The 26,159-nt window shown below is 42.2% G+C and overlaps 2 protein-coding genes across 5 annotated transcripts in view; both read left to right on the top strand.

Moving 5' to 3' along the window:
- Window positions 1-4,285: 4,285 nt before the first annotated feature.
- lactb2 (lactamase, beta 2) lies at window positions 4,286-8,401 on the top strand. The gene is made up of 7 exons (XM_029524148.1): window positions 4,286-4,468; window positions 4,916-5,076; window positions 5,163-5,283; window positions 5,382-5,560; window positions 6,068-6,216; window positions 6,595-6,682; window positions 6,894-8,401. Exons 1-7 carry the CDS (start codon window positions 4,347-4,349, stop codon window positions 6,932-6,934), a joined length of 861 nt encoding a protein of 286 aa, XP_029380008.1. The 5' UTR covers window positions 4,286-4,346; the 3' UTR covers window positions 6,935-8,401.
- A 762-nt stretch (window positions 8,402-9,163) lies between these two features.
- Window positions 9,164-26,159, top strand: part of LOC115057211 (nuclear receptor coactivator 2-like) — a 40,400-nt gene continuing 23,404 nt past the window's right edge. For 2 of the 4 annotated variants that reach the window (XM_029524147.1, XM_029524144.1), the window contains exon 1: window positions 18,124-18,307. The gene's annotated coding sequence lies outside the window, so the exon portion shown is untranslated. Of the gene's footprint in view, window positions 9,296-11,795; window positions 11,886-16,419; window positions 16,486-18,123; window positions 18,308-26,159 lie in introns of those variants that run through there. The other 2 variants (XM_029524146.1, XM_029524145.1) reach the window with 2 other exon arrangements.

Below are 26,159 nucleotides of genomic sequence, written 5' to 3'. Positions count from 1 at the left end.
GCGGAGGCAAATTCATAAAGCACAACTTCACTTGATCACAACTTGATCTTAAGACAAACTACAACAGTCTGTGCAGAGTGGTTTGGAATATCTGAAGACCTGCTCAAACATTTTTTTATTTATTTATTTTTGGGAGAGGGGGGGGGGTTATTTTTCCTGCTTACAATTCAATATTGAACACCTACACACTCTCCTCACTCACCTCACAGTCCACATTCAATCTGTGCATGTAATTACAAAGATGTGCACAACTTAAATGTAAGTTTGGATTTGTAGTGAGATCAGACTCCCACATTTATACTCCTGATAGCCCCCCCCCACTCACCCCCCTCACTCCCCTCTTCCCTGCCTCTCTCTCTCACTCTCTCTCTCCCCCAGTCATTTACATTTATATTGAATTAGAGGCTGTGGTGGAGAGCGAGTGGAAGCAGCCGAGACTGATTATAATGGGAGATTACGGACCGACTGCACCACCATTATGTCGTGTAATTACAAAGAGAGAGAGAGGGAGAGAGGAGGATGGGGCCCTTGGATGCCCAGATGTCAGGTTCTATTTCATTTAGGGAAATAATGTCTCTCTGCTTCCCCCACTGCATTTTTCTACCTGTAAATACGAGACAGAGCCAGATTCTCTGCTGCTTTTTTTTTTTCTTATTAATGGGTCAGGATTTATAACAGACAAATATCAAACAAGGTGTTAGGAAGGATGAGTGGAGTCGCTCATCGGGCAATTTAACACGCCATCTCGAGCCACTTCGTTCATAAATATATGTACACAAAGGCAAAAAACTGCATTAGCCATGATCCACCTGAGCAGCTACTGCAGCGATGGACGCCGTCCTTTCAAAAGATACTCCCTCTTTTGGTGTTTTGATGGTGATGATGATATTGGATGTTGGTAAGCAGGAAGGGGACAAGTGGAAATAACACCTGCCAGTGAAATGGGACGCTCACAGCAGAACAGATCCCCTCAGTGAATGCCTGCCCTGATCTCCTGTTCTCACCACACATGTGCTCGTCCAGCTATCTGACCACATCTGACCGCATCTCTGCAGACCAGAGCTGATGCTCTTTGCACCACTGAACTCTGTGGAACTGTTACTGTCACAGTCTGATCACGTCCTGCACTGACAGGAAGAGATGCTTTTTCTCAACATATCACGCTAAAAGACCAACATCAACGTGCTCAACCGCGATATCTGTTGTTGCTCACAAACATCTGTCCCATTGATTTAAACAGAACGAAGCCTCTGCCCACCTGCGGATCACCCAGAGCGAGGTCCGGATCTGACCAGGTCTGTTTTCCTCTAAATGAGACCATCGTTTCAAAAAAACAGTGGGGACATTTTCCCATAGACTTCCATGTCCAGATGTTGACAGGATGAGCTGAATTTGGATCACAGCATCGCTCTGGAATTTAAGCTGTTGAGATTATTTTTACACAAGACAGCTTTGTTCTGCTGTTTTAAAGCGTCTAATTTATCATCTGCCCATCGGCCATCTTGATTTTTTTAACCACACCCACTAATTCAAACCCATCTTCATGGTCTGTTTACCTCGAAATGGGACCAAAACCTCGTCATGATTTCTCTTCCTGCTACAGAGCATGTTGGGATGTTAACGTGTTGATGGCACCATGCAATGCGTACATGGAGTCATGATTCAGGTTAATATTTAGGTTCAGTGTTTAACCGTAAAAAGAACACTTTTAGACATTTAGTCCTGGACTGAGACAGACAAGAGTCTTTTGTCTGAGTTTTCCAAAGGGTAGCCCATGAGGTGCTTTGTAGACAGGATTTCAAACAGTCCGATGGCTAACAGGGGGCTAGAGGAGAGAGGTGAGAATGTCCTCCATTTTTTTTTTTTTTGACCTTCTTAAAAGCTTTGCTTCAGCGTTTTCACAGTAAAAGACAGGCTAAAAAAATCTGAGTGGTGTGCAAAACCACTCAGCAACAGCAACAAAGGCAGGCGGTCTGTCCTGAGAGTCCTCACAGTCCACCGTTGACTAAAAGTTGATTTAGCTGGCTAAATTATTGGCCAGTTCAATGTTTTTTATCTGCATGTGATGTCAGGAATGTAAAGAGGAATGAAAGGTCGAGCTGACATCCAATCCGCCATCAGCAAAAGGAAACTCTTCAAGTTAAGGACATGGCGAAGAGGAAGTGGCTGAGTGCGATTGATTTAGTCTTTTCACTGATTATCCATCATCACACTTGTGTATTTGTTGCAGTTTATGTTCTGAGTGTTGCCTTTGTTCATCTTAAAAAAAAAAAAAAGTCTCCATTTTAATTGGATACTGTTTGGATTCTCTTCATTACAGTTGAGTGTTGTGTTGTGTAACTTTGCCCATCATGCCACCCACGTTGTTTTCACGTGCACCAGTGCAAATAATCCTGTCCTCGTTATAGAAATCGAAGGGGAGACAGAAAGCTGCTGAAATCTGATCTGAACTGAGAATTTAAAATGATAAACAGCATGAGGTGCCTCAGCTAAAGCCGGTGTGCAGTTTGCTAGGTTGCATGTTCTCCCTGTTCCTGCGTAGGTGTCCTTCGAATGTGGTTCTGTGTCTTTAAATGTCGGCTGTAATGATCTGTCCAGGCCGCGTCTGCCTCCCTCTTGGATAAGTATTGGAGATAATGGACTGATTGTGAGGGCCAAATCACTCTGCAGGCTGATGAAATAGGAATATAAAATACATTAAAGATTTGTCATCAGCTGAGCTCCTTCCTATGGTGCTTGCAATCAAATGTTCTTCTCGATGAAACACAGAGGACTGAGAAGGACGGCTCGCACTGGGCTCACAAACGAGTTGTTGCTTAATCAAGACTTGCTGCAGTTTCGATCTCTTGACTCTTTTTGCGTCACTCTATGCACCTTAGAAGTACGAGATGCTGTGGCTTGAATTCCAACTCAGAAAAAAGGTTTTTAAATCAGTTTAATGGTGACTGAGAGTTCCTTTTTCTGTGTCACTGGTTCTGGAGTTGATAATCCCTGTCAGAATAAAAAAAAATAGCTGTACGGGTTAATATACTTGAATTATTACGAGCTTTTGAATGACAGAAGTGCAAATCCTCTCTGAAAAATCTCTAAAACCTGCTTTTAAATAATTTCTTACATGATGTTTCATTAATGCCCATATGACAGGGTCAGAGGTCGTGGTTAAACATCTTTTAATGATATTAGTTGCCTCAGTTTGAGGTGTAATAAAAAATACACCCATTTAAACTTCCAGATGAATGAAGGCATTAACAACACTCATTAAGCCAGAGAGCTCTGATATTTGACTCGGAATTGTGAGGAGTTGACAAGTGTCATCATCATTACCCAGTAATAAAATTATCAAACTGTGAACCACTGATAAACCAGGACTGTTAAATTGTTTTTTGCCTTTTTTTCCCCCACAAGCGCAAAACTCTGATGTGGTGAGGGGAGGGGGGCTGAAACATCAGCCTGGACAATGGCCCCACCTAGTGTTTGGTTCCACCTGCTGACATTGACTGGGACAGATTCTCACACTGTTTTTGCTGCAGCAGAGAACAAGCATGGCAGTCATGTATGCTCAGCGCGTTTATGGTCACAATATGTCACATATATATGATGGAGACTGTACTGATCATCATGTGTATATGAAATCAGCGGCAAATCATAACAAAGCAGCAATTTACACATGGAACAGGTCTAGACCAAACTTTTTATGGAGTTAAAGAGACCCAACGTGAATGTGGTATTTGCCTCTTATACTGTCTCTTATTTGTCCCAAATACCACCCTTTGTTATTATTCATATTAGTAGTAGTAGTATATTCTACTTTCTGAAACTGAGTTACAAAGTGTTTTACATAATATAAAATAATGCACATAATAAAATACAATAATACAATAAAACAAGGCAAAGACACGTTAAACATAGACTAAACACTAACCAACAAAAGAAAAACTGGTTTTACAAAAAGGTTAGTACTTGGATTTAACATTATTTTTAAGTGTATTTCTCAATTTAAACAACACTTGCTTCAATAGACATCTTTTTGCATGCAAAGTTGAAACTCAGCGCACAGCTGAAAAAGAAATATGCATAAAAACTGGCACAAACTATAATTAGGCAAACGGCCATAAAAATAAAACAACCCTCAGTGGAAATAATGCAGCTGACAACAGAAACATTAAATACACAAATAAATCTTCCCCACAATTAAAGCAGGATGATTTTTCAAACGCTTTTAACGTGAAAAACGGCTTCCGCTTTTATTTTGAGGTAGACGTTGACCCTACGCATCTTCCGGTTCACTTCCGGGTTCGTGTTTCGTAGTGTTTTTTCGTCAATCTAACGTTTAATCCGGATCAGCCATGGCTTCAGTTCTTCCCCGGATCGAGCAGCTGTCGGCCCGGGTCGTCCGGGTTCTGGGCTGTAATCCGGGCCCGATGACTCTGCAGGGAACCAACACTTACCTGGTCGGAACCGGGGACAGGTGAGACCGACCGAATCGTGTTTAAAAAAAAAAAATAAAATAAAAATCTAAATGTTCCCTGAACTTCACGGACACAACGAACAATATTGGAAACATAAATCTGGAGCCTCTAAAAACAAATGAATCTAAAATGATATCAGAGAGGAGCGGCACAAAAACACTGATAGCACTGACATAAGAAAATTATGTGAGTGGTCTAAATGTGTGGAATTGGTTTGGATCAATAATAATAATGAGGATAACGAATTTGACTTAAAAAGTCATCTCAAATGAATCCAGCTCCACCCGGACTGAGCAGATGTCCTGCTGGGTTCTAATCCGGAGAAGAACACTTGACCTGGTTGGACAGGTGACACCGAGTCACCCCAAAGTGAATAACTGTGAATAACTTTTTAATAGTGTGAAAAAAAATAATAATTCTAATAATCATGTCTGATTTTGTTCCAGACGGGTGCTGATTGACACCGGAGAGCCGGCTGTGCCTGAATATATCAGCAGCCTGAAACAGGCGCTGACCCAGTTCAACACCAGCATCCAGGAGATCATCGTCACACACTGGCATCTCGACCACATAGGAGGTTTGGTGGACATCTGCAGGGACATCACCGGTGAGGACGGACCGCGTGGTGGAGCAGGGCTTCTTTCTTTTACCCCAATCCGGAGATCAATGCTGATCATTTCTGCCCTCCTGCAGGACCTGAGGTACGAGTCAGCAAGCTGCCTCGTCCCAACCAAGTCAGCGACACAGCGGGAGACAAGATCTATACTTATCTAAAAGATGGAGATGTCATCCAGACGGAGGGGGCCACACTCAAGTTAGTTCGGTTTAAAGGAAGGTTAAGTGCATCATGCTGAAAGAAGGTGAAAATCGGTGCTCCGTCCTGTGTCATGTTTTTTTTTTTTCCGTTTCCAGGGTGTTGTTCACCCCAGGGCACACCGATGACCACATGGCTCTGCTGCTGGAGGAGGAGCAGGCGCTCTTCTCTGGAGACTGCATCCTGGGCGAAGGCACGGCCGTGTTCGAGGATCTCTACGACTACATAAAATCTCTGGAGATCCTGCTGGACTCTCAGGCCGACCTCATCTACCCCGGTGAGTGAGCGCGTGCCAGAATGCTTGGTACACTAATTCTTTTCTTCTTTTTTTTCCTTGCTCAGTGGTGAGAGATCAATAAGGGACAGATAAATGCATCTCTTTGGCGTTCACCACCATCACTGCCAGTCTGTGAATTGACCTGGCGACCTTCTACCCTTTTTCATACTGAGCCTATCTTTTTAACTTGCTCATTAATTTGACTGTGAAATACACGAAAAAAGCTGCAATCATCACGTATCTTGAGATGTACCCAGTTAAATCTGTTTATGAAATGAATCTGATCCAGTAGCCTGTGACCTATTAATAGACCTATCATTTCACATCTGGATAAACTTCCATTTTGGAGGGGTGGCCCAGGTGCTAGGGGAACTAGTGCAGGAAGAGCTGGTGTTCATTCTTCCATTAATTTATTATTTTTTACAATTGACAGTCACATTAGATAATGAAAGAAAGACTCTATAACCTTCACATGTCAACAATAACACATCTGTGCTCTCTTTGCAGGCCATGGCCCCGTGGTTCAGGACGCTGGCTCTAAGATCAGACACTACATCGGCCACCGGCACCAACGGGAGCAGCAGATCCTGGCCGCCATTCAGGATGGAGCGGGAAAGTCTTTCTCTTCGATGGAGCTCGTAAAGATCGTCTACAAGGTGGGGACGACACCAGAAGTTACCGATGCATTTTTCAGAATAAGAGCTGAATGGATTTGAACACCAACGTGAAGACCAGACTTGCAGTGCGCAGGGTGTGTCCAAGTCAGTGCAAACAGGAAACATATTGTGTACGCTCAGTTGCAGATAATAGTACCCACTCGGGAAAACAAAGACATTTACAAGACATTACAGTTGCAAGCTGAGGCAAGAAGGTCAGGAAGGTTTTTCAAAGTAAAACTGGGTTAGCATCATTCATGTGGACTTTAGCTGATTCAAAGCCTGAAAACACACACAGCCTGGCGCCATCGTCCAAGCCAAGTGTGTGTGTGCTTTGCTCTGTTTTCTTGAACCATGTTTCACAGCTTCTTCTTCCAGGACACTCCTGAATACCTGCACCCAGCAGCTAATGTGAACCTGGTCCATCACCTAAAGAAACTGGAGAAAGATGGCAAGATTAGCCGCGGTAAGTCCTTTCTTGGCACGGCTGAAAAATACATTGGGAGAGCTTTACAGTGTTTGTTTTTGACCAGAGAAAAGTAGATTTTGTTGGATCAAATTATTACATTCAGGAGTGTTTTAGTGTTGGTGTTGCATGTCAAGGTTAAAAATTCATGATAATTGCTTAATTTGCTTGTGCACATTAAAGATAAACCACATAAATATTTCTCCCACAGTGGATGAGCTCTCACAGAAAAAATGGAAGAGTAACCTGTGATGATGGAAAAGGAATCTGAAGATGATGTGGGCCAATCTGGATTCTTTTAGGTGGAAATTATAAATCCCTCTGAACAATGTTTCTGCTAAGCTTGTTTTTGTCTGATGATTAACAGACATACTAATGGAAAATCAGGATGGTTTGTTGCCTCGGAGGTTTGATAAGGCTAAATTTAGTCTGAAGGTCAGCTGAGTGTTTCCTGTGGATCCGTCACGTCCTGCAGTGCCTTCATGTGGCAGAGTGAAATTCCTAGACTGGCTTCTAGAAGTGTTTTGTTTTTTTGTTTTTTTTTTTTTCCTTTTCTTTGATAATTTAAAACAAAATCTTCCGCTTTTGGTGAAATAACAGACTAACTCCTGCCAAAGTTCAAAACCTGACAATTTCTAGCTAAATGATAATTTTATCAGCTGAGTTTGGGTCACATTCCCGTCCCTTTCCTCAAGCTCCTTTAACACCGGCCCTGAAACCCACAAGCATCCGGGCTCTGTCGTTGAAAGGGTGAGACTACAACCAGAAGGTGAAATGACTCTGCAGCAGACATTTACAGGATTTACTGGCTCCAATCAACACAATATCTGGGTGAACAGGGCAGATTTTTCCTGCTCTAACATCTTTCAGTTCACCACTAGAATGAGCCTTTATGAATCCAGCACGATGCTGTTCAACCAGAACCACGAGTCAGTTCTCCTTCTGTAACCGTGTTTTGTGTGTTGAATTGGACAGATAACTGATCCAAGAGGTGTTAAGACCCAGACTTTATTAACTGACTTAAAGTTTTTACAAAGTTGTCTTCTTCTGGAGGCGATAACCACAAAACGATAATGCCTGTGTGGTGTTGTATATCCAGACCACACTGCACATTTGCAGATTTATGAAGCCTTGAAGCTGATTTGTTCTTTCAGTCAATCATTGCTTGTTAATGTTGTTGGTAGCTTCTCATCGCTGGTGTTTGTTCAGCTTATGTCAGGACAGGTTTTACATGTGTATCCCGTCGGGGGGTTGGAGAGTGAAGGAAAGTCAAAACAGCAAGTATCAAAATCTGTCTGTTCTCAAAGACTGTTGATGGTGAAAGACTGTGAAACATATATATATATTTTTTTAATCAGATTAGATTTTTTTTTTCCACCAGCTGTCATTTTTTTTTTCTTAAACTCAACTATACAACAAATTCTTCCCTACTTTTTTTTGCCTTCAGTCACTAGGTGGCAGCATCTGATAATTAATTTTATTGTCTGATATCAAAAATCTAAATCTAACCCAAATATTAGTATTATTGTTTTCAGGAGATTGTTTGAAACAGTGCATGTAAATTATGTGAATGTGTGATGTAAAATATATTTGAAAATGACTCAATGGTGAACAGGTAGCAGTCATTTAAGAACAACTGTTATTGCAATTATTGCTGTTATTTCACAGAGAGTTATGTCATCTGATTCAGAATTAATAAAATTCAGATTATAAAGTGAATTCAATCAGCATGATAATGTATTGAGTGATAAAAGCTTGTGATCTTTGGCTTGAACCTTTGACCTCTAGCTCACTCCTCAGCGAGAGTGATAAGTTTTCGCTTTGACTAACAGAATGGATGCAGCCTGATTGGGGACTTTCTCCGTATCTTAAGTTTTGTGTGCAAAAAGTACTCAAGGGGTGACTTTACTGGAAGCAACACCATCAATTCCAACAAATAACTACAGTGTATGAATCATGCAGATTTTTTGGAAGGAAACAATGTGCCTGAAAGTTTATGGCAAAGCTGATGTCGAGCAATATGAGTGGTACGAGAGCGTATGCAACCAAACTACTGATATATTTATATCATATTATTATTATTATTCATGAGTCACAATGCAGGAAACGTGTCAGGTTTTGTCTCAAAAAAACGGAAGTGTCATCACAGGGTTAACATTGTGAGCAGATGATGTAAATTCTGATAAACTTGTCAATTTTAAAGACAAATTTGAGCAGAATATAAAGAATCATAACTATAATTTTTATTCTAAGGCTTTCAACATGCGACTATTAAAAAGCAATGATGTTAATATTGTATTATTATTGGATTTATTTATAATTAAGATGGTTTTGGATGTATGAGTTGTTTATTATTATTTTGTGTGTGTGTGAGATACTGGCTGGGTTAAAGGGCCGTCGGAGGCGCAGCCTTGCAGTGGGGTAATAAGATGAGTGTTGGAGGGAGGGGAGGGCAGATACACGGGGGGGGGTGGAGGTAAAGATAAACAGCCGAGGAGCCTCTGAGCCTCAGGAACATGGCGGCTCCGGCCCCGGTCACCGCCGCAGCTCCTCCGTCCCGCTGACCGGACCCTTCACCGACAGCACCGGGGCCCGTGTCCGCTCAACTCCCAGGTAAGTTTCCTGTCATTCCCCCGGACTAAACCCTCCCCTCTCCCCTTCCTCCTCCTCCACACACCCCCACCCAACTAACCAACTAACCAACTAACCAACAAACAAAACAAACACTTCAGCTCCGTTATAAAACCAAAGAAAAACAAACTTAATGAAATGAAATAACATAAAAGCAGCTCACCGATCTGCTGCCGCTTCCCCGCCTCCAGCTTCACTTCCACTAATGGCGCCGCGTCAGTTACCGTTATTTCAGCTCCACGGTGCTGTGGGACCAGTTCTCCAGTGAAAAATCTAAATCAAGTTCACTGTGAAAAATAAAAATCCGCTCGTTTATTTATTCATCTTTTTTTAATCCAGCTTTCTCTGTCAGCCGGAGTGACAGCTATCACTTCGTCTTGTTTTTTTTTTTTTTTTTTTTATTAAAATTTATTTTATTTATTATTTACACTCAAACATGAAACGGCTGTGTGTATAAACTCTTGAATATTTTTTTAAAGTTAAAGGAGAAAACATTTTATTATTATTCTTTTTATTAGTAGTAGTTTTTTTTTTTCCTCTTCCTGATGTCGGACCGGGAAAACGAAGCGTCAGCCGCAGTTTGTGCTTCGGTTTAGTCAAAGTGAAACAACACCTCCCTGAACATTTAACGCGTGTTTGGTAGTTTTAAAGCCGTCAGTGTGACTGGGGGGAAGTTTTAGGTTTTTTTACGGACATATTTTTGAAGTTATTACGGCTGACATCTCTTTAGGACTTCCTCATCCAAAGTCGGGCAGTCGATTGAAACAAGCATGGCCGCACCGTTTCCGTTTCCGGCTTGGTGTTTCAAAATAAAATAATCTTGCACGCTTTATTTTTTTAAAGCTATTGTTTAATTAATTTATTTAATTTATTTAAATTACAGCCGAACAAATCGGATATATTTCCAAATACCTCTTACGTTTAAGCCCAGACAGGATAAAATACCATCCTCCTCAATTCTTATACTTACAATTCTTATATTTTGAAGACTAAACCAACCAAGTGTTAGTTGTTGCTCCTGTTAATTCTTATCTTTTTATCAATGGTGTGCAGAAACGCATCTCCAGTTCCATAATAACAAGAAAACAATCATACAGCTGATCCTGTGACGAGGAATATGAGTGTTATTTCATGGACTTCAAGGGAAAAATTGGCTAATTCAGTCATTTTAAGATGCAACTGTAAATGCACATCGACAAATATACATCGCATTAGAAGCCCAGCATGCACACTCAGCAATCAGTTTAAACAACCAACACTTCATAAAATTTGCACCACTGAGTGCTCATTGCATTGCAACCACTTACTGTTTGTGTTCATGAGCTTCTGTGATAATTCTGTTTGTCCATTTTAGCAGCTTTGTATTGGATGAGCTCTCAGGGCTGTTTTAAAGAGCTGAAAAAGGTTTTTACTGATCAGCTCTGCTTAAACCTTACTATCTCATGGTCAGGTAGCTATTTGGTGCAGCTGCAACAATTTCTTTATTTGCTGTAGCACAGGTTTGCCCATGTTTGCTGATGTGCTGGTATGTTACTATACAGAACCTTTAAGTTTGCCTACGTGACAGGTGCCATCCAACTCCTCTGCCTATGTTATCTTCTACGGCTGGACTCCTGATTTTTTTGGCTCTTTTAGGGTTATTTGCTCTTCCCTGCACCCCAAAGTGAACTTTGAAAGGGATTGCAACATGCACATGAGGTTGCCAGGTTCTCTGTGTATCCCTCCGTTTCCCTGTGATCAGTCTGGCTCTTATGTTTACTCTTTAGATGCTAAGGTTATCTAGAAATATGACATTTTGTGTGTCATTATTCGCTTTGTTCAAGGATGAAAATGCATCTTTTTCTGTCGCGGTTTTATAATGATTCGCTCCACTCAGCTTCAATGCACAGACGTACCAATTGGTCCGCTTAAACATCCGTATGCTTCAATTCCCTTTCAATGCTGAAAGTACCTTATGTGCAAGTGCTGCAGCAAGAGTGCAGGAATGTACTTAAGAACAAGATCTTAACATGAGATTGGCAGCTTGCCCAGTGTGGGATCCTTAGTAGCTTGAATTCAGTTAACCACGTGAAGGTTGAAATAATGCCCTGACCAATGGCGGCAGCAGCAGCAGCAGCAGCAGCAGGAGGATAAGGAGGAGGAGGAGGAGGAGGAGGAGGAGGAGGAGGAGGAGGAAGGGCAGACGCTTGACTGTGCAGTTTGCTATCGCAGGTTTTCCACTAGGTCTTATCCTCAGCATGCAAATCCATGTTAACCCACAATCATTCAATCTTTGTCTTTAGTTTTTCCTTCTTTGTGATTGAATTGGCTCAGTGGTCTAACGTTGCTTCATTCAGCCGTTGGTATGCATTTATTGCAGCGGTTTAGACAGCACTGTCGTCGTCGGCCGTTTTACTGCAATTAAACAAGACCGGATGAACATTTTCTAGGAAGTTCGTGTTCACAAAGTCCAACAGCTGTTGTGTTCTTCCTTAAACTTCAGCTGATCCAGAATCACCCATCAGACCTTCAGAGGACGGGTGCTCGCCTTTCACGCCGCCCCTTCCCGACTCATCTGTACATTTACTGGCATGTGAGCGTTTCTCTACTCCGCCGTGTTTGTTTATGTCTGGCTTCCTCTCACCAACACCCACTTATCTCTCACACACACATACATCTTTGCCACCTGGCCTCCTGTCACGTAGCAGAGACAGTTGTCTTCAAGGCCTGATCCTCTGGAGACCAAGTGCTCTAATTAACCAGCTACACACAAATGCACACACAGACACACACTGTATGTATGAGCTATCATTATGTGAACACCCCCATACCACATTTGTGTGACACATATCAGTTGCCGTAAGTAATGCGAATTAGAAATAGAAGATAATACACTTGTTGGAATCTGAAGAATAAGAACAGAGCTGCCTGACTCATTATGTATATCTTTAGTGGGGTCACACTTCAGGATGGAAGTCCAGCTTTTTGTAAACGCTCTCTGCACCCAGTGGCCTTCCAGACATGCAACACCCACACATCTCACAAACTGTCAATGGTTTTGTTTTTCGATAATTTGGCTTTGATTTGAAGTCTGGCAGTGAATGGTGTCCCTTCAGTCTTGTCTCTTCTATTTCGGTGAATGAAACTCAGAGATGGAGCCAGAGACGTAACCAGCAGGAAGTCTGTAGAACCACACGAGCGCACAACACAACATCTGAGATACCTGCTATGTTTTAGGATCTCAGCATCAAAACAAGATGCGATGTTGTGGGTAGAATGTAATGTTAGCTGTGGATCGTAAACATTAGTAGCATGACTTTTTACACTTCCCAGACACATGGTGGAAATTCACAGGGTAAAGTTTAACAAGAACGGGATATCCAATTCCGCCATGCTGACACAATGCTACAAATTATTTTTAGAAATCTCATTTGAGTTTTTGGACAGTCAGCTCCCTAGCAAGAAGGAATTTCTGCCAATTGATCATCTCATATAGGAAGCAAAACTTCTTGAAGTGCAAGAAAACAAAAACAAGTGCAATGTAGAATCAGAGAGGCTGTCCTGTGTGCAAACCTTAATGAAAGCTGTGCAGGGTTGAGGCTCCAGACCTGGGAGCCAAGTCAAGCAGGTTGCATAACAAGTGCTAATTTGGTTAGCTGAAGCTGATGGCAGCTGTAATTCTCCTGCACTGTGACAGCAGGATAGAGTCGGAGGGAGAAAGAGTCTACGGGCCTCCAGTCGGATAATACAAGCTAATAGCATAAAAGGCTTTTGCAGAGCAAACTTAGGCCCAGCCCAGAGCTAATTGTGGTGTACATCACCCTCTTTTTTTTTTTTTTTTAAGCTGGTGGTGCAGCGTTGTTGCTAGGATGACAGCGAGGAGGTTAATTAGCATAAGATTCATGTTAGCATTTCAATGCAACTCCCCATCAGGCAGTATCGGCTGAAACTCAAGTGATTTCATCATATTTATTATGCAATTAGTTGCATCGGGAAATACTCAAAAATACTCTAAACTTCTCCTTTCCCCTCAACTGCAATCACAACTGGTTTGAGGCTGACACAGCTTAGTTTGTTGTGCCTGTACTCGGCATCGCACATCTGCGGCCGCAGGGTTCCTGCTGTGAGAGTTAGAGGATAGAGGAACAGTTGTAGGAATATAAAAGCTCTCCAATGGCAGAGGCCTGACTAATCCTTTGAATGGTTCTTGTTGTCTTTAGTAAAAGTTAAGAGTGGAGCCTCGAGACAAAGACGTGTTACAAGCCAAGTCCACTTAGTCCAAGTATCACTTACTAAAGTACAACTTGAGTGTGAGTTGCCAAAGCAGGTTTTATTTTCCCGGTACGCTAACGGCTCCTGATGGCAGGTGGTTTCAGTTTATTTCATGCATGTGCAGATTGAAAATTAGCTGATGAAACATTGTCGGTCTTGTTTACAGACGGACTGCCCTCTCACAGAGCACAGTGTGTTACATGCGTGCTGACAGATGTCTTGATGCTGGTGGTGGACGTTTGTGTTGAACCAGCTCTGGGCCTCAGTGTGGCTGCTGATCACGTGTTACCATTGAGTTTAATCACATCCAGGAAGTAGGCCGGCTCTGTGTGTGTGTGTGTGTGCGTGTGTGTCTCACGTTGACTTTTTACAGCTCTGTTTCTCACTTCTCTCTCTCTAACAGACTTACATTGTGTTTGTGTCTGTGCCAGCCTGCTGTAATATTTCCAATGGAAATAAGTTACATCGAAACTCTTCATGTCTACCAACAAAATGCAGACAAGTTGTTTACGTTTCCCTGCCCTGGACTCGGGGGGGATGGTCAACTGTACTGTACCTCAGGGGAATATACGTTGTGTTCAAAGAGAGCATTATTTTATTTCATAGCTTTTAAGCACATCCCATTGTCCGTGGTAGCCCCACCCCTCCGAGGGGCATCTCTTCATATTATTGTTGATTAAATTCTCAAACTTGTCTCTTCTCACCACTCAACTTCAGAGTGCAGAAACGGAGCTGAATCAAAGCCACAGAGTCTTTCTGTCACTATGTGTACAGGAACATTTGTACTTGCATGTGTGCTTGTGTAATTCACAAAGCAGTTGGGGAGAGATTAGCTGTCCATCCTCCCTCCTACACACACACACACACACACACACACACAGAGTGACACATGCACACATACGTAGCCATCGTTCAGCAGTGGCAGGTGCATGTTGAAGTGATTGTGTGGTTTGAGTCAGCTTGTGTCCAACTGACTGAGAGGGTGGCTCTCTCTCTCTCTCTCTCTCTCTCTCTCTCTCTCTCTCTCTCTCACACACACACACATGCACGCACATACAGATACACTTAATAATAACACATTCACACACCAGGGGGGAAGCGCCAGCAGATGTTTCAGATTTGGCCACTGACCAAAAAACTCACTTCTTCTTTTCACTATTCTTTCTTCTACACAAACACTATTTCAGATTCACTGCTAATCTAAATAGACCGGTTAACTTTAAATATGCAACATTTTACATTTTAAACATCAGCGAATCTGTGTCACACTAACCCCAATCCATCTTTATAAACGTAAAAACTCGTAATTCAGACTTTTGGTTACCTCTGCCTCATCAAACAGCCGGACCTTTCCCCACCCCTCCATAATTTCTAGGAAAACAGTTTCAGATCTAGATAAAGTCATCCTCTCTTGTAATCCTATTCAGGGTCAAGTTCAAGAAAAAAAAGAAGTGTGCTGTGGTTTAGGTCAATCACCAAATGTCCCTCAATGACAGTAACCAAAAATCGAATGTGGTGGCCATTTCTACCTGACTGGACTGAGAGGGGAGGAGGGAATGTCATCGAACATTGTTTTTGCTTCTCATACTAAACCATTTTCATTGAAGATTCGACTCTGAGTCGTTTACAACTAAGCCAGCAAGGTCCAATTTAAGCAAATTGCAAGACAGAAATAGTCATATCTGAGGTCGAAGTCAGTGTAACCTATCTGAGTAAATTTGATTCACTGAGGAGAAGAGCGTGTGACGTGATATTTCCTGAAAAGTTGTGTTTCCGCCTGATTACATAAAACAAGGTGGGGCTAATCAGCATAACTGACATTCACTGAGCAGGTAGAACTTTCAGTGTCTTTGCTCAAGGGCATGGCAACAAGATCCGGCTTTTCAGCTTGCACCACAAAAACAAAAGTCGAGCGTCCCACATAAAGCTTCTTTACTTCAGTTGCGCTTGCGAGGTCCCTGCATCAGCTCAGCTGTTCAAATAAAGCCAGACGATATGCTTCATGAAATAGGATGTTTGTCATGGTGAACCATGGAGTGGGAACTCGGTGAACCTGGACCGGCACCACAGCGGCCCAGGTCAAGCCTCACAGCGTGAAAAAGGGCCCGAAACTCTCCGACTCGTCCTCCCAGCCTGGGTCAGTGTCTGGGAAAAGCAGCAGGTTTTCTTGTTATTGTGGGCAAGAGTCAGACTTCCAGCATAACCAGTGGGTGGTGTTTAAGGTGAAGGTCTGGAAAAATTATTTTACACTTAAACACTCAGCAGCATCTTCTATTGAATGCTCTCACGTCCATACATTTGATCCTGGGCGTGTGCCTGAGCTGCACTTGATCAGGGAGTGATTCATGTGGCGATGACACTGAACCCTGGAACCTGAACAGGAAAGTCGAGCAATTTTAAAACATCAAAGTAGCATTTAGTTATATAGGAAAGTCCACATAAGTCCCTGACTCAAAGGAGGACTCCACAGACTCTCTCACCACACTGTCCTGTTCAACAAAGACATCATATCCCCAAAAGAATAACTTAAACATTAGAAACTTTAGTTTACATGTTCTGCTGGAAATCCTCTTTTGAAATGCATCTTGGGAGGTTGTGGAGCCAACCTCCACTTTTATAAACAGTCTATGTGGGCAGCTCAACAGCTGAGTGGTCAGGGCTCCCACACCATGTGGGCCCCGGGTTGATCCCTGTCCAGAGCGGACTCTTTTCTGCACATCGTTTCCATTCTCTCCGCCCCATTTCCTGCCTTTCCAAACTGTCCCGCCATGTAGTAGTAAAAACAAGAACCAAATTAAAACACAGTTGTTTTCTTACATAATTAAGATAAATCAACCTCTCTTGTTGTCTTGCAGAGAGCACTAGATGATGTCTCAAGGTAGCACTTCGTAGATGTTTACCCAAGATGCTTTACATATGAGGTAAGTTGTCTTCATTACTTTTGTTTATATATATATAGTATATTATTAATTTACCCTTTTATCTATTTGTACAGTTCATGTGTTATGATGACATTTGCATTGGCTCTCCGTTTAATTTAATTTGTTCTTGTAGATTTGATGAATCAGGGGAAGGTGTGCCAATCAAAAAAGGTAGTTTCTCAGTCAGTGATGGGGACTTAAAAAAAATCAATGTAATGGTGCAAAACTAAAATGAAATAGGCTTGAAGTTCTCACATTCAAGTTTCAGATTGTCACACTGAAAATCAGAATGAGACAGTGGGTTTAAAAAAAGAAAAAAAGAAAAAGTGTGGTTATGAGATCAAAGGTTGAGAAAACCTGCAGAGCAGCAACGCTAGTTCACCGTCACAGCAACGGGCACGAAAGTAACTCAGGGACATCCTGACATGACAACACGGAAAGTGAAAGCAGAGAAAGTGTGTGTGTGTGTGTGTGTGTGTGTGTGTGTGAGAAAGTCAGGAAGAGAGGTGTCTGTATTTAAGTGAGAACAACAGCTAGCCTAACAAATTTTGTGTGCTCGTGTTGTTGTTTGTGCAAATGTGCTGTGTGTGTGCTTGTGAAACACAGCTGCTTTGCCATCTTTAAAATTACCCTTCTCTTTCCCTCACACTCTGTCTCCGTCTCTCTCTTTCTCGCACTCTCTCACTTTCAATTGTGCTATCTGCCATCTCACTTAGTGTGAGGCTTATTATCAAAACAGGGACGAGGCTTATTATGTTAATGCTAAATGTACAGTCACAGTCTTTGTCAGTCTTTCCCTGCTGCTCTCTCGTAGACTTCACTGTTTCTTATGGACGTCCATTTGCTTTTTATTTTTGAAATTTTCGCTGTAAATTAATATCTAGCACAGAGAAATTAACCAAACTGACTGCATGGTCACCACACCAGCAGCCTCACTCACGTCTCAGTTCAAAACGAGGTGTTAGTGTAAATCTGTGATGTAGTAGTTGGTAGTATGGCTTTGGTACGGCCACTTCTGTGACAGCAAATTTCAGTTAAACTGGAACAGCAACTTGGAATTTTAGGCATTCAGTCTTCAGTCTGCTGTGGAAACCTCCCAGAGGAGTCGAGGCTGACGTAATGATAGAATTAATAAAATACATCCCCAGCTGTCAATATTGCCAGCAATGTCACCAGTATGTGCAATTATTATCCAGGGCCAGTCTGGGAAAGTGCTTGAGAGCTACTGAATCAAATGTTCATGACATTGAGGTTGTTTTTTCTTGTTTTTTTTTTTTTAAATCTTCAGCATTGATAAACATGTTTGGCATTTCATCGATACGTGTGTAAGATGGAAATAACACTTAGCTCAGCCACAGTGTGTAATGCGAGTTCAAAATGCCATGTAAATGATTCAGTTTCTAGAAAGGCGGTGAGAGAGAGACAGGGAGTTTTTCTCTGCCCATCGGCTAACAGGAGGGAGGAGTGTGTGTGTGTGTGTGTGTGTGTGTGCGCGTACGTGCGTGTATGTGTGTGTTGTGGGAGGAGACAGGGAGGAGTGTGTGTGTGTGTGTCTATGTGATGGGGGAGGGGACAGAGAGAGAAAGAGAGGGGATTTGTGGCATGTAGTTTGTCAGCTGTCATTAGGCGCAGATGACACACACACACTGAGCAATCTCATAGAGGAGAGAGGGAGAAACGCACAACGAGTTTGTATTTATGTGCTGCGTGCCTGTGTGTGTGTGCGTGTGTGCGCATGGTGTGAGAACCCAGTGTGTGCGCCTGGCCGGCATGGGATGGTTGGCCGGTTCTGGACCGGTTATGGACAGGTTTAAAAGCAGAGGTAAGTGACTCTAATAGACTAACAGGCGGCTCAGCCTCTGAGGCTTGGACATGCTCTATTTACACTATTTCTATTTAACATGGGGAGTTTGACCTGTGTGAGTGTGAACAATACTTTTTGGTGTCTTAGGTCAACAAACAAAGCATTAGCTGTGTTGACGTACCTGCTGATCAGATTCCACCTCTGTGTTGTGGTCCAGGAGCTGTCTTGTTGACTTTTGGACCTTAATCGCAATTTAAATGATAGATAATTAGGAAATGTTTGTTAACTTACTAATTTACTAATGTCAATTTACTGAAGACAAACATTGCATATTTTAAGATATAGAATTATATTGTAAGTTGTAGGCGTAGCTAGAGACCCCTTTGTGATGTCACCATATACCATAAGTACACAATAGTTGTTAGTACATTATTACATGAGTAGTCGGTATGCATGTCATGCATCAGACCACACCCATCTTTGAACTCAGCCTACTTATTGACCTCAGCTACACATCTGTAAAGTTTAGTGACTGTATCTTACACAGTTGCGTTACGTTGACAACAAATCCAGAGATATATACACCTGCTGAAGTACTCAACGTGGGCTCGGTGATAATTGTCTTGGTAGTACACACTAAAAAAGACACACACAAGGTGAAAACCATACCAGCCAGGCTGTTGTTGTTATTATTAATACGATAATTATGTGTATTTATTCCTCAAGCAGTGATGAGTTTGATGCTCACAACATTCATGTCCATCTTAGTCAGAACTGGACTTTGAGCTGAAATGTATTATTGTGGTTTTGACACACAGTTTGTGTGTGTCATGGGGGGGAGTGGTTGTGAATGACACTCACACTCACACGGAGTGCACAGTCAGCAGGGCAGGAGCTGCACTGTCACCTGAGGTCTAACCAGCCAACTGTTAACTGGGTTTGCTCTGCTTCAATAACAACTGCTGTCAACAGTCGTTCAGAAAGCACGTTCGTACAGACGACAGCTCGAGGCAGAGTCGAGGCGAAAGCAGCAAGAACTCCGCAGGTTTACGGACTTCGCAATGACGAGTCAACCCTTATCTATAGAATATGAAAACGTTAGAGGCTTGTAATGCAGCCATTCAAGTCACAAAGGGGTTTACCAGAGTTATTACAGTTATCATCATCGGCAAAACATGACGTCTGTTTTAATACGCTGAGATAACTTGTACTCAGACTTCAGAGATACTTAACAACATTGTGGTATTTTTTTTCAATTACCATAAACATGTTTTTGTTTTGTTTTTTTTTTTTTTACATCTAAACTTTAATGGAAATAAATCTGTCTTGTGCACACGGCCTGGACAGGAGGGCTTTATGAGGCCGTTCAGCTGTGACTGTATGTTAATTTTCACACTGCCACTGGCTGCCTCTGCAGATAAGTCATTCAGTGAGCTGAAGGTGGAGTTTGACCCTCTGGGCCCAAAACTCCTGCAGTATCTCTGTGTTTTTGCTTTCATTTCGTGATGCGTTATCTTAAGCTTAAGCCCATCAGGTCAGGTTTCATATCAAACATAAACTGTATTCTTATTTTTTATGCAGAGGAAACATTCTTTTCTTCTCTGCATGTTCATTACTGTAAAGAGTAAATGTGAATGTGCGGCTTCTGTTTTGCCAACCAGTCTGTACTTTGGCTCCACCACTGTAGGTGACGTTTAAAACTCTTGGTTTTTCGACATTTACTTGCAGATTAAATTGTACAAATCTGTGAAGCTTGAGGTGAAATTTGAGCTGAGAAGACTCATGTCTGTGTCCAGATTTGGCCGCTGCTGAAAGTGACGAGATCAGAGAGGGAGAGTGTCACTGACAAAAAAAAAAAAAAAAAACAAAGCTTCGCTCTCTCCCTCACTCTGAGGTCCTGACTGTGTTTTTCCATGCTTGTTCAAGGGTCCAGAGGTTTCACCACCGCAGGACAGATTTGGGGCACGAATGCTTCACTCCGCTATGTTCCTCGCACTTCAGTGTAAACGTGGTTCGGTGGCTTTTCTGCTGTCCTCTGTCAGGATAGGCAAAAATTGTGCATTGGTTGTCAAGTTCCACGGAAGAGCTTTATCAGATCTACACGTTTGTAAATGTTTGCCATTCCACTAGTTTCACTTTGAGACTCTGGATCTATTTCGTGTGAGAGTTGCTTATGTTGTACATATAAATTGGTGCACATGGGAAATAGCTTTTGGACGAGTATTGGTTTTTCTGTTTCTGTGTGTGTTTGCATGCGTGTGCATGCACGTGTGCATCGATGCATGCTCACAATTGAGTTAGCATCTGGGCAGGCATGTTTGGTGTTATTGATTCTGGTCTATAATCGATCAGGCTCTCACATTACATGAAGCAGCGCTTGCAGAGTAATGAGCAGCAGCCTGCAAACGCCCTCTCTGCCTTTTTCAAATCTGCAACCATCGCTCTGGTGTTTGAGTGTCCATGTTTTCAGTGATGCAGATGTTAGCTTCCTCTGCAGTGCTCGTACTCAAAGTCAGATCACAGCACATTTTCTTCAACCAAAAGCTCTGATGACTTCTCTTCTTGCCATATTCACGTGTAACACAACTGTTAATTTGTGGCAGTTTTTTGGACTGTTTCTCCAATAGTATTTTCTGGATTAGCAACAGCGCAGCAAAACCGTAACCATTCCAGAATTCATTTTAATTTCCTGTCAAACAGTATCTCCACCATCTGGAAACTTTCTGAAGAAGAAGTGACAGTGGCTGTGGCCAGATCCAAGACAAAACTCTTTGACGAAATAAGTACTCAAATCAAAAGTTTGACCTGTGCTGTTTCTCAAATACCAATTATCCTGCTGTTTGTTGAGACAAGGACGGTGGAGGTGGGGGTGGCCGTTTAGAAATTAAAGGGCAATGGTTGAAGTGGGCCAATGTGTGCAGTCTGAGTTTTGTGGAGACTCAGCACACACAAAAGTGTTTGCTTTCCATTCCGACACACCGGTGTAAGGAGTCCTCGGAAACTTTGACAACAACTCAATAAAAAAAGGACTGGCCTGCCAGGTGGCAGCTGTTTTGGTGTCACAGTGACCCAAATTTTAGATTTACAGATTAACTTAAGTATCTAAAAATTGTGTTTATCAGGTGGGCCAAACAAAATGTGCAGCAGCATCCCTCTGAAAGTTTTAAAGTTTTAAAGTTTTAAAGTGAATTATGATAGCAGGCCCAAAGGCTATAATACTTTTAATCATGCAAAACTGTTTTGCTCTAACAGAATTTAATTCCCCAAAATGTAAACAATGTCGTTCTTCAAAATGCATGTAAAAAAAACAGTGACAAGTCAAAAGCCATCTGCTGTACAGCAAAAAGTTAAAAACTTTCCACGGTCGGTAAATGAACCTCAATGACTCAAGTTGTGATAACAGATGACAGAAGGAAAATGTCCCTGGATGACGTCCTCAGAGGGTCAGTGTGTGCTGGATGGTGCTGTGACGTCTGTTGGACTTTAACAGAGACCCACATTGTTATCCCCTTTGGCCATATCCAGAGATTTTAAAGTTAAAGCCCCGTTAAGGCAGAGTTCCAATATATAGCTAATCTTAAATAATCTGTGTTTGGTTGTGAATTTCTGCGCTGTGTTAGTTTAGTACACACACGTTTGCATTCGACATGAACTGCAACGTCAGAAATAGGACGTGGAGTAAACATGGAGTGAAATCACAGCCAGGGAAGTTTTTTTTTTATGGCTTGGTTTGAAAATGAGATTCTGCTTCTGCAGCTCAAAGACTTGGTGGGATGAAGGAGTTTGTTTTGGCTTCATAGATAATTGCGTTGTGTAATGAAAATAATAAGACGGCAGTGTGTCGCAGTTCTCTAAAGGGTCAGTGGGTCGTCTGTTTTTGTGGCTCCTTTTATACAGACATACATGCCTTATTCAGTATTTTGTTTTGCAGTTTGTGTTCCCTCTGTTGGTTTTAATTAGCTCTAACGATGAACATGGCTGAGATACGGACCTGCGTGAGTATCGGCTGAGTCAGCAGTTTGCGCTACATTTTGACGTGTGTTCTGTGAAATTAGCCTTTCTTCAAGTAAAAGCAAACTTCCAGGTTCCTGGATGTAGGAAATCGACCGTCGCCTAAAGCCAGCGAGATCAACAAAACGCCTGTTGTCCCTGGCAACAGTCAGTAAGCCACCGACCATAAAGCCGCCGGCTCAGAGCTGCATCACCGCAGCACCAAATGGCAGAGATGAACATAAAGAGCTTGGACGTATTGACGTGGACTGGCTGATGTGTAGAGATGGGCAGACACACACACAAACACACACCCACCATCCTGTGCTGCAGGCCCCTCGGCGTCGGAGAAGCCAGTGTTCCTAATCCAGCCGCTGCAGGGTATTAAATCTACTTTATGTTTGTATGTGATGGGAGGGCTCGCTGGCTTAGACCACGGCCTTGACAGGAGCTTAAGACGCCGGAGGGAGGAAGGTCCCACCTCAGTCCCTGTCATGTTTACATCAGGGCCATATAATTCCACTATTCTCAGCCTTCAAAATAAAACATCTAAAGCTTGATAATAACCACTCAGGCTGTTGAATATTTTACTGGCTTTAAGTATTATCCAGTAATTTTCAAGCAGGTTTAGAACAGAGTATTAAAAAATGACATGTTGCCTAATTAAACCATATTTTATGAAGCAGAAATGTGTTTGTTTTTTTCGTTTTGCACAGGGCCGTGTTCAGACCAGCTACCTTGTCTGCAACACGGGGTGGAAGCTGTAAATGACAAAGATTTTGGAGAAAGGCTTTTTCGTTCAATATTTAATGTTAATGTGTTTTCATGTTACCTATGAAGATGGAGGTTTGCGCTGTCCCTGCAAAAACACATTAGCTTTAATTTGGTGCTGTCAGTCATTACATAAGACTGCGTGGTCAGTGTTTTTGTTTTTTTTGTTTTTTTTTTTTGTTACATGCTCAAAACCTCAATTATTCTGCAAAGCTAATGCCTGAGGATGACTCATTCCTTTAATAACCACCCCTAGTGTGTTTTACTTCCATGACAACTATCATTATGTCAGGGTAGGTCTCGAATGCAAATGGAGATCGTCACATCATCTCAACCATTTATTCAGATTTCCAGCTTTTCTCCATCCTTTTTCCTTTAATTATCTGAACCCTATCAACAAGTTGCCCCACATTTTAGTTTGTGCCTATTATTTTACCAATCAATTTGCTAAGTAGGTCGCACCAGTCTCTTCCTTCTCATCTGACCTCCATCTGGCTGAAACCTGACACCGGCCAGCTCCCCGTCACCTGTAGCACACCAGGAAGTACAAACCGCAGGGATATTCCTTGAAAGCTGAACAGACCAGAAAGACAGTTTGAAGTTAAATTATTGATAACAAACCTGATACAGTTTGGAAGCCCCCGTCAGCACGGTTCAGGGGAACAGTGAGTTTTGCCACATGAAAGCCATCATGTTTCTTTGTCAAGTTTAATATTATTCAAAATCCAAAAAAGAAAAAATCTGAAGTATTGTGCCTTGCTGTGTTAACTACACATGACGAGTAGCATGAGGACGACAACATCTGTTCAAGCCTCATCGTGTCACTGCTGGTTTGTCAGAGGCTCTAAACAAAGACCTGGAGGAGTGATGGTTTCTATTGGAGACAGAGTCCACTTAAGCAGGCTGTGATCAGTCCTCAGCTTTAATTCCTTAATGGCTGGTTTGACCCTCTGGCCTCGTCTCTCTTTGTGAAGCTCTTGGCTCCTCTGATTGCATTAGTATTGGGCTGAACAGGCTAAAGGCTTTTGTCGCAGGCTACATTAGTGTTAATTCATTGTGTGTGTGTTTACGTAAGGCAAAGTGCCTCCACATATGTGTGGTCCCATGTGCACCTGCTCGAGACCCTGATCAAAATGGTTCTGAGGCCTTTTGTGTGTGTGTGTGTGTGTGCGTCTTGTTGTTGTTGTTGTTGTTTTTGTTTTCTGGACAAAGGTTGGTTGTAACGACATTTTGAATTGTGAGGACATCCTCACAGGAACCTCAGAGGGCTGTTGGACAGTTGAGACTGACGAGTGAATGAATTCTGACCACGAGTTGCCTCACAGCAACAGAACATCTGTCTTCTCTTCAGGTATTTTGAATGAAGAACAGCGTAGCCCAGTTTTTTTTTTTTTTTTTTTTTTTTTTTTTTGGTTTTTTTTCTACCTGACAATTAAATGGAGCTATGAAACTAAATTACATTAAACTAATTATCTTTGATGTTCTTAGGCATGATGTTCTTAGCATGGTGCAAATTACGCAGTTAAAGCAGAATCAATAATATTAAACAAACATACAATCGGGGCAGCACGGCGGCATAGGGCTTTGTGCCATTGCCCCACAATAAGAAAGTCGCTGGGGTCAAATTCCCGGCCTGGGGCCTTTCTGTGTCGAGCCTCCATGTTCTGGAAACATCGTGTTTGGGTTAACTAGTGACTCTAAACTGTCCGTAGGTCTGAGTGTGAGTGGTTGTTGGTGTCGGTCTGTCTCTGTGTGTTGACCCTGAGATGGACTGGTGACCCTGCCCTCGCCCCGAGTGAACTGGCATTGGGTCCAGCACACCCCGTGACCTGGAAACATAAGTGGTAGAGGAATGAAAACATCCAATCCACTTTGTGTTTACATGTCCAATGCGGGATCAGAATGATTTGAATTCTCGTGTAACTATCATCTCTGTTTGCTTAGAACAAGTTTTTCCTGAATGGGTTTGGAAGAATGTTCGCGTTGCTTTGGAATACATTTAAAAAGTTTAACAAGTTCACCATGAGTGTAAGCATTAGGACATCCAGCCAGTGTTATGTATACCACAGCCTCCACTCTACTTTACTTTACTTTAGCAAGCTTTCATTTGGTAATTAGCTCCAAATGCAGAGTACAGCTGAAGGAAGCTTTTAAATATTCAGTTATAAACAAAAGTGAGATATGATCCGGTGATGGCTCTGGATGAAAAGTGTGGGGTTGTTAAAACTCATAGAAATAAACAAATGTCTTTTCCCCATTTCCTGGCAGTCCTGGCCCCTAAAAAATAAAAAACTAAAATGAAAACAAAAATTTCAACCTCATTGTTGTGAAATCACGAAAGACTTTCATGCTCCTTAGCCGAAGCTCTGAAGTGATGCTGCTTGCTTCGCTAAAATGGGGTGATAGCAAGAAGTGCCGACAACTGATTAACACGACTTCTCAGCGCATCATGGGAACTATCAGCACAAACAAAAACTCTACTTTGTCTGGGTATTTCCATGACCTTATTGGCCTTTCCTGCTCTCTCCCACTCCTGTTTTCCCTCTCCTGTCTCCCCCATCTCCCCATCCACACCCACCTGTCTTATTTACAACATTTGCACTTGCTGACTTGATGTCTGTGTAAGAAAATGTTTCCCGTATGCCCCAATGAACCCACGGGCCATCCAGTTGCTCCCTTAACACACCTTTTCCCTCCTCTGTCCTTTCTCCTCACTCATCTTCTTTCATTTCTCTCACTCTCGCTCTCATCCTGCTTTCCATGCCTTCGTCTGCTCAGTATCAGCCCCACACACTGTTATGTAACAGTCAGGTGACGTGTTGACCAGCTAAAGGGCCTTAAAGTCCTACTGCCCTGATACACACCTTCTTCTCCACCTCATCTGCGTGTGTAAATCAAAAACAAGGACTGGATTTTCCATCAATTTACGACCTGTCGGCGTGATCTTTTTATTCCCTCAGCTTTTATTTGGTAACCAGTTAAAGAAAATCATCCAAATCTGTAACTGTCATTCACTGTGCAACTAACTGCTAGTTTTGATTTCCATCAAACCATCATTGTTCGCTGAATATCATTTCTAAATCAAACATCCTTCCAAAAAAAAAAAAAA

Source organism: Echeneis naucrates, chromosome 17, assembly GCF_900963305.1.
Source record: "Echeneis naucrates chromosome 17, fEcheNa1.1, whole genome shotgun sequence".
Lineage (NCBI taxonomy): Eukaryota > Metazoa > Chordata > Actinopteri > Carangiformes > Echeneidae > Echeneis > Echeneis naucrates.
Note: the sequence above shows the minus strand (reverse complement) of the source record. Positions and strands in the feature narration are given on the sequence as shown.